This window comes from Sciurus carolinensis, chromosome 12 (assembly GCF_902686445.1).
Source record: "Sciurus carolinensis chromosome 12, mSciCar1.2, whole genome shotgun sequence".
NCBI classification, from domain to species: domain Eukaryota; kingdom Metazoa; phylum Chordata; class Mammalia; order Rodentia; family Sciuridae; genus Sciurus; species Sciurus carolinensis.
The window spans coordinates 32,645,313-32,654,431 of NC_062224.1; the positions used below are offsets into that span (position 1 = coordinate 32,645,313).

Genomic DNA, 9,119 nt, shown 5'->3' on the forward strand with positions numbered 1-9,119 from the left:
GTGGCAAGGACAGCAGACCCTGCACCTGTGGTCAGGTCTGCCCAGCTGGCCATTGGCTGAGGGTGCTCCATAAGGTGGTGCTCACACTTGTGCCTTGACTGCCAGGCATACGTGTTCTGCCCCTGGAGAGCAGTTTCTTCATAGTGAGAGGGGTTTCTTGGATACAGTTCCTGGTTCCTGGGGAGGTGTGCAGGTGTGTGGCACATGGGTATGGCTGGGGCCTTGGAGTGGGGCGCCTCTTGTTGGACTCCAGGACTCCTTGTGGTGCTCTCAGTGGGGGCGGGCACCTGGAGAAAGTGTGCACACCTACCTTGCAGCAGCCGAGCAGCCTGAAGGTGCTCTGCTCTGTGGGGCTTCCTTGGAGGGGTGGTTCTGGTCATCCTGGAGCATTGGGGTGACAGCAGCAGTGCCTGGCAGGGCCCCTCCACAGCTGGGTCTGTATTTGCCAGGGAGAGGGGCCAGAGTGGTTGTTGATCTGTCCCGGGGTTTCATAGCCCAAGCCTCCAGGCTGGTCCTCAGGGCCTGTGTCACAGGAGGGGGTTCTTTATGGTGCCCCTCTGCCTGTCAGCTAGTAGGACCTTCTCAGTCCCAGGACAGCTCTCCCAGCCGAGAACCTGTGTGTTGTGGGTTTGGCAATGGTGTGCATGGGACCCTGAGGGGCATGTAGGACATCTAGGAGGAGCCTTGGCCTGGCTATGGACCCTGACAGGGACACTGGGGAGCCACCCTCTGCTGCCAGGCCTGGATGGGAGCGCCCAGTGCTAGTCTAGACCTCTCAGAGCAAGACTCAGAGTTGGAGTCAAGAGGCCAGCGTTGCCGTAGCGCTCAGCCTTGCTGTCTCCTTTCTTTAAGCCTGAGGTATTGGGGTGCCCTTTATTTTCTGAGTACATGTAAGCATAAGGCGGGTTCACTGTTGGAATAAAATATTGCAAGAAGCCAGGGCTTGGGGACCAAGTGCTTGGTGCTGCAGGCTCCTAGGTCATCCTTCTTGTGAGCCTGCACATGAGTACAGCCTGTGGCACTTGGGGCCCTATGAGTAGTGTGGCTCGGTGTCCAGTGAGTGTCTCCGTCCCCAGGTGGGTTCCTGCGGAGGACTCAGACCCAGAGTGTGTGTCATCAATGAGATCGGGAAGATGGAGCTCTTCAGCCAGCCCTTCATCCAAGCTGTGCGCCAGACTCTGTCCTCACCAGCGACCATTGTCCTGGGCATCATCCCAGTCCCAAAAGGAAAGCCGCTGGTCCTGGTGGAGGAGATCCGGGGCAGGCCTAATGTGAAGGTGTTCGGTGTGAGTGCACCCTGTCTGCAGGTGCCCCACCTTCACCTGCTCCTCTGCCCCCCATGTTCCCCTGTGCTGCAGTGTCACCGAGTTAGATCTTAGGGGTTTAGAATGACACTATCTTTCATGCACTGATGAACCTTGGGAGCCCCCGAGTATCCCAGCCTCTGCCCTCCTCGGTCCCTCTCGTGCCTCTGCGTCTTCTCTGCTGCCCTCCTCTGTGCCTGCAAATGCCCTTGGCGAGCTCCACTCATGCCACCCCCACCCCAGGTTAAAAACTTCCCAGAAGCAGGTGGCTAGTGGAGAGCATGGGGTCTCAGCAGGGTGGAGCAGAGCAAGCACCTGCCTCACCAGTTGCAAGGTCTCCTGGCCCGCTGGCCCTGCTGGGATGTTGCCACCAGTGCATCCTGTGCGTGGTAGAGTAAGACCGCATTGGGGTTGGACCAGCTAGATCTGGGAGGCATGTGCACCTCCTTCAGGGGTGTACTCCCTTGGCTGGTGCTGACTGAGAACCTACTGTGTGTAGGGCACTATTCACATCTTGATGGGTCCGTTCCCCAGGAGCGTGGGACCGAGTGCAGGAGCTGAGTGCCACCTGTGCAGGCAGATGCAGGAGGTGGTTCCAGCTGCTGCCGAGGGCTGGGAAGAGTCCTGGCAGCATGGCTGGGTGGCCTGGTGGTGGGCAGCACTCAAGGGAGTCTGTCCCAGGAGGTGATGTCTGAGTGAGGCTGGAAAGGTGCGAAGGCCAAGTCCTCATGTCAGTGGCCTCAGAGTCAAGTGCCACCACCTGCCCCTCTGTGCACCGCCTCTGAGGTAGAGGTTCATGATGACAGTGTCTGTGGACATGGAGGCAGTGGTGCTGGAGGAGCAGGAGATGGCGTTTCCATGCTGGAAGGCTGGGCTTGTTTCCCTGTTAGCACCAGGGACCCGAAAGTCAAGGGAAGGTCAGGGGAGCTGAGGGCTATGTCCAGAAGTGTGCGCTGTCTTAAGATGAGGCCACATCCCTGCTCCAGAGAGAAGACTGTCCTCCAGCAGGGTAGTTGTTGCTCCTCATGGGGCACAGAAGGTATCAGCTCTGAGAGAGCTTAGGGAGGGGGCCACACACCCTGCTCTTCTCCAGTCACCCTGGGTGTGACCCTTGTGGTCCTGGCTTAAAAACAAGGACCTTCATGTCCTTACCAGCAGACTGAGCGGTTGGCTTACGTGTGTCTTGGGTCCTTTCTGATCCCCAGAGACAGTGGATGTCTGCATCTGTCTGAGAGTGGCCTCTGCCCGCAGCATCCTGGAGCAGGCACCTGTGAGGAGACCTGACTGGGAGGCAGGCAGGGCCAGGGAGATGGGGTCTGAGGAGAGGGGCGGGAGGATTCACAGCTCCTGAAGGAACAAGAGAAAGCAGCCAGCTCCAGGCCCCAGGTGGAGCTGTGCAGCCCTGCCTGGCTAAGTGAGTTCCAGGATGGGGGGCATGCCACCCAGCCAGTGCCATCTGCTCATCACGTTGTGCCAGGCAAGCAGCTAGTGGATGTCATACTGGGTCACAGGTCACTTGTCCTGAGAGCCGGGTGTGCTGCAGCTGGAATGAAGAGGTGGCCAGCAGATATTGGCTTGCAACCATGGTGCTGGAGTCAGGGAGTCAGGGCGGGACTGGGCCCAGCATCCTCTGTTGCCTAAGTGACGATCACAGGCCCTGGAAGCAAATGAAGAACTGAAAGTCTCAGAGCGAAAGTTTCAGTAAAAATAGAGACAATAGAAGAATCACAGGAAAATTTTACAACTGGGAAGTACAGTAACCAAATTAAAACGTTAATCTGTGGGTCCACCTTCTGAGGATGACAGAAGAAAGAACTGGCAGACTCAAAGATAGAGCAGCAGGCAGAATAAAAATGTCAAGAATGAGCCCTGGGGATGGGTGGGAAACAGTAGCCCAGATCTCCCCATGTTTGCTAAAGACATAAACTTACAGATTCGAAAAGCCCGCTTTGAACCACAGCTGAGTAAACCAAAGAAATCCATGCCAAGAACCTCAGAACCAGATCTGTGGGCACTGACTCGAGTCCCAAGAGCAGTGTGGGAGAAGCGACACCTGACTCTTGACACACCCATATGCAGCCAGAGATGCCCATCGGTTAAGGGCCCCAGGGTTGGAGAAGCAGCCCGGCACCCAAAGGACTCCATCCAGGTAAAGATCCCTCAGGAGCACGGGGGAGAAAGCACCGTGCAGAGGTCAAACTGCATGCTGGTGGCAGTGTCTCAAGCTCCTGAGGTCGTGTTTGACAGGTGAGGCAGGAATGGTGACACTCAGACGTGTAGATAGACAAAGAAAGACAGTCTCCAGAAGGAAGGTATCCTCACACCTCTGTTGCCCAGCAGAAGGGGCAGGGGAGCTGCTGTGGACTGGCCTCTCCCCCACTTAGTGAGCCTGGTGCTGCTCCCTGCCCTGTGAGGTGGATGACCCTGCTGCATGGAGGGGACCCGCCAAGCAAACATTCATGGGATACGTCCAGCCGTGGCTGGGTAGAAGGGAAGGTCAGGCAGGGTGAACAGGCCTCTGGAGTGGGCAGAAGTTCTCTCCACGTGCTGCTTGAGCACAGGTCTGAGGCAGGAGGAGGAGCAGACTAGTGGAGCTGGATGAGAGTTTGTCTCCTGTGGCTTGCTGTCGAGTTCGAAGGGGACTTTGCCATTGCATGCTGTTGGTTTCTGAGAGAGAAGTCACCGACTTGGTCTTCTGCCTTCTAGTCCACATCACAGCATTGATGAGGTTCTGAGCCACGTCACATCCTCTGCAGTGGGAGCATGTGGTGTGACGAGCCTGGCACCTAGCCTGGTGCCTCGCATCCCTGGCTACAGTGGGGGTGTTGTCTGGTGTCCAGGCTGCGATGCTGCCTGCCTGCCCCAGAATGCTCCTGCCTCTGCCCCCTGCTGTCTCCCCTTGGCTCCAGCAGAAGCTGAACTGCTGATGTCAGCCATCATCCCACCTTGGTTTGCCCAGGTGCTTCCCTGACCTGCTGGGCACTGCTGCAGCTTCTGGTCCTGCTGGTTCTGACTGGAGACCTTCCAGACCACAGGAGGGTCTTGGAGGCGTGGGAACTGCCATGGCTTGGGCACTGACCATGGCCTTCCTGAGGTTATATTGCTCTTTCAGAACATTGGCCATATTTTTTTTCATGATTTATAAAGCCTATTGCTCTCTAAATATAACACTAAGAACTGTTTTTGTTTTGACCTTATTTCAGTATTTGGCTCACGGAAGATAATTGTGAAAACAGTAGGTAACGGCCATGTTGATGCCTTGAAGGCAAAAGAAGAAAGCTTTTGTGGGTCAAGATTATTGGAAAGGGGTATGTGTACTTTTCCTAGTTTTCTAGTTAACTGGGCAGAGCAGACCAGCAGGCTGGGGGCATGTTTCGGGTGCAAGGTGCGCAGACTCGCCCCTCCACAGTGCATGTGGCGGAGCAGGATCCATCCATGCCTGCAGTGGGGGGCACTGATTTGTCAGTGGGGTGCAGACTCTTCTGTGACTTGAATCTGAGATGTTATTTGATTTTTCTGTTTTATAAAATGTTAATATACCTGAAAGCTACTTTAATAATAAGAATTCAGAATCCTTTAAATTTGCTTCTTCCACAAAGCCATTTTTATTCTTTCAGTTCTCACTTTTGGGTTGTAGGATTGTAAGCGTACTAGATGCTAGGCCCTAGCTTCTTTCTATTTGGAAGATTTTAGACCTGCTCTTCTTCTTCTACTTGTATTTTAGACAAAGAGGACATAAACTGTATTCTTCTTAGCAGGAATTCAATACTGTCCCTGGTTCCCCACACCTTTGTTCTGTGGATGCAAAGCCAGGGCCGGGCCTCATTCGCCAACTGCTGGATACCACAAGATCAGAAGTCAATGGTGGTGGGTTCTTTTTGTAGAAATTGAGAAGCAAATCCTGAAATTCACATGAAAATACAAGTGGCCCAGCCAGAATAATCTGCAAAATGAATAGTGTTAGAGTACTCACACTTTCTGACTTTAAAATTTACTCCACAGTAGTTGAGACTGTACTACTGGCTTCAGGGTGCACATGTAAACCATCGGAAGTGAGTGGAAGTTCAAAAATAGACTCTTGTGTCTATGACCACTTGATTTTCCCTGAGGGAGCCTGGGCAGTGTAATGGGAAAAGAGCAGTGTTTTCCACAATTGCAGCTGCAATTGTGCAAAAGAATGAAGTTGGACCCTTACTTCACACTGTGCACAAAATTAACTCAAAACGCTTTATAGATTTAAATATAAGAGGTAAATCTATAAAACTCTTGGCAGAAAATATAGGAGTAAGTCTTTGTGAACAGCAATTGGGCAAAGTTCTGCTGTGAAAGAACACCCAGAACTCAGACAGCAAAGGAAAAAATAGATAAGCCCAAAACCCTAAATTTTGTGCTTCAAAGGACCCAGCAAGAGTAGGAAAGAGCACACAGAAGGGAGAAGATGCTGGCAAATTATGTATCAGATGAGCCTGAATCCTAGAACACAAAGATGACTTTAAGAACTCAACAATAAAGTAAAAATAAGCCCATAAAAATAGACATAGACTCTGAATGGGTATTTCTCCACAGAAGCTATACAGGTGGCCGGTAAGCCCATGAAAAGCTGTGCAGTGTCAGGGGTGGCTGGGAAGGCACACCCCTTGGGGTGCCTGCAATACAACTGAAAGAAAGAAATGGAAGATGGCGGGTGTTGGTGCCTTCACACCTGCTGGTGGGACCTCGGTGGTGCTGAAACTGGAAAACAGGTGCAGTCCCTCAAAAATCAAATTTGAGTCTCTCTGAAAACCAGGAATTCCACTCCAAGATATTTACCCAGATGAATGGAAAACATGTTCACAAAAACCTTCAATGAACGATCACAGCAGCATTACGTCCAGAACGTGGGAATCACCCCAATTCTGTGAAGGGGTAAAAGAAACGTGATACCTTCATACATTGGGTGTTATTGGCAACACAAAGGACTGAAGTACCACTGGTTTTACTGTACAACTTCTGTGAATGAGTGTCACCTCATGCCGAGTGAAAGAAGCTAGGCACAGATCGCATACATGTGATTCCACTTGTAGAGAATGTCCAGGAAAGGCAACGTTACTGAGAGAGCAGATAGAAGTGGTTGCCAGAGGCCAGGGAGGGCAGAAGGGGGTAACTGGAAGGGGTTTCTGTTTGTGATGAAAATGTTCTGATATTAGATAGCAGTGAGGATTGCAAACTCTGAATGTATGCAGTGCTGGGGATTGAACCCAGGGCCCTGTGCTTGTGAGGCAAGAACTCTACCAACTGAGCTATATTCTCAGTCCTAGAATTCTACTCTTGAGCTGAATTCTATGATATATGAATTACATCTCCATAAAACCACCCCCCTCTCACACACATACACACAGAAATCATGTAGAAGAGCCAAGTGGAGAAGTGGCACCACTCCCCTCTCTAGAAGACTTGGTCACCACTTAGACATTGACCCACATCCCTTTCCAGCATGGCGGAGGGCCCCACGTGGAGTGAAGCATGGTGCCAGCTGGGGTGGCTTCCCCTTCTAACAAAGCCACTCATCTAATCCTGGTTGCCTCCTGAAGATCCCACCCCCACATGCCATGCACTGAGGGATTAGGCTTCCAACACATGAACCTCTGGGGACACAGTCAACCCAGAGCAGTACTCCACAGTAGTTGAGACTATACTACTGGTGTCAGGGTGCACATGTAAACAAACCATTGGAAGTGAGGGCCAGCTGCTCCTCCTTTCAGGCTGCCAGCACTGACTTCTGCAGGCCTCCAGTGCACCCTCCCTTGTACCAGGAGGCTTTGCTCCTATCCCCCTCTGTCCAGGTGCCCTTCCCCATTGAACACCTGTCAGGGTCGTGTCCAGGTGCACCCAGCTGTGCAAGTCTTTCCGAGACCTGTAGCCTCCCACCCAGGCCCTGCTACCTCTCTGGACCCTTCCTGGGGAGTCTTGTACCTCCCCCATCCTTGTTCATGCTACATCTCCTCTAGTCTGCCACCTCCATGAGGTCAGTGTCCTTTCTGTGGCGTCCCACCCTTGGCCCTGTGCCCATGAGTGTGGGGGCCAGGGGAGGCACAGCAGCAGGAAGCATCAGCCCTGCCCTCTCCCTGGTGCCTCTGCCCCTTTTGTTCTGCCAGACTGATGGTGAGGGAAGAACTGATCACAGGGGCAGGGACCCCGGGATTGCTTACCATGCTTGCTTATTGGACATTCTTGTATTGTAAGGGTACTGCCTATGGAGAACACACTGGGGTCAGGAGGCCAAGTTATGGTCTGCACTTCATCACCCTTGCTTCTCTGGCTCAGCCCCCTCCTCCTCCAGGTGAGCCAAGGCCCCTTGCAACACTTGGGTCCTCCAAGCCCCTGGTGAGTCAAGTAGATGTACTAACCTTGGGAGCACGCTCGGATTCTGGGTGTCCCTGGGTCTCAGTCATTTGCTGCTCTGGTGGCTGCTTCTGCTCCAGGGTGACTGTCCATCTGCCCAACCCCCGCCCTGCCTTCCTTACAGCTCTTGGTTCACACTCTTCCCAAGTCAGGATCCCTCAGCATTCAAAGTTGCTGTCCCTTCTTATTTATTTATTTATTTATTTATTTATTTATTTTGGCACCAGGGATGGAACCCAGGGGTGCTTAACCACTGAGCCACATCTCCAACCCTTCTTGTTTTTTTTATTTTGACCCTTCTTATTTTATTTACTAAGTTGCTGAAATAGGCTTTGAACTTGGATCCTCCTGCCTCAGTCTCCTGAGCTGCTGGGATTGCAGCTGTGTGCCACCTCACCTGGCTTGCTGTCCCTTGGGCTGTCTCTGCAGAGCTGATGGTGGTACTGGAGACACCTGTCCTGTCTCAGACCCCCTGCTGGCCTCCCAGCCTTCCCAGCTCTCAGGGTGAAGGAAAAGAGTGAAGTCTGAGGCCTGCTCCCTGCTTCCTCCCACAGGTCACCAAGGAGAAGAGAAACCGCCTTCTACTGGATGTCGTGGCCTGTGTGCAGAGCTGCGGGAAGTGAGGCCAGCTGGTGCCTGTGGTACTGCCCTGCGGAGGTGCCAAGTGGAGCACAGCCTTCAGCCCTGCCTCTAGCTGTGTGCCTCCACGCATCTGGACCCTGCGGCCGGGGAGACTGACAGCTGCTTCCATAAACTTTTGGCAAGTCCAGGCAGCCTTGGGCTCACCAGCAGCCCCTCAGGGACTCCTCATACTCAGGGCTTTCTGTTCATTTCCTCTTTGGTTGTGTACATGGCCAGGATAAAGTGGGAACCAAGCAGAGGTACTCAGTCCCTGGAATTTGTCCCCTTTGAAGTTTGTCCTTGTGTTGCCAGTGGACAGCAAGTTCACTGCCCATCAATTTTGCATGTCGTGGAAATTAAACCCCTCTCCAGGCTTCTGTCTCCAGCACTGAATTGTTATTCCTCAGCCAATGGGGTTCCCTCTCCACCTCTTGTGTATGTCTTTGTTAGTTGCATAATACAATTAAAGCAAATGTGGTGTTTCAAACACATGATTCCTTGTGTAGGTGGTCTTTGGAGCATCCTGCCACTTTGAGCCTTGTTTCCCTTCCAGGAAAAGGCAATGGCTGTCCTCAAAGCAGGTTGTGAGACTGCAAAGGGAACTGTCCTCAGCACTGGGCTGGGCAGTCCAGAGGAAGGCTGCAGAAGTCTGGGTCAGCCCCAATCTGGATGACACAGAAGAGGGAGGCAGGAAAACTTGGGCACCCTGGGATACAAAGACAATGGTACTGGAGTGACAGCTCTGTGTTTGTAGGTCACTTTGGGTGATGATCTGTGTGTTTTCAGGCTTTTTAGCAACTAGCATCAGCTCCA

The 9,119-nt window shown here is 52.7% G+C and overlaps 1 protein-coding gene across 1 annotated transcript in view; it reads left to right on the forward strand.

The window, feature by feature from the left end:
- The window catches only part of LOC124961200 (cancer-related nucleoside-triphosphatase-like), a 44,044-nt gene extending 35,736 nt beyond the window's left edge, over nucleotides 1–8,308 (forward strand). The window contains 2 exon segments of the mRNA XM_047519907.1: nucleotides 1,077–1,286; nucleotides 8,240–8,308. Of these exon segments, the coding sequence (XP_047375863.1) occupies nucleotides 1,077–1,286; nucleotides 8,240–8,308 (279 nt within the window).
- The last annotated feature ends 811 nt before the right edge of the window (nucleotides 8,309–9,119 follow it).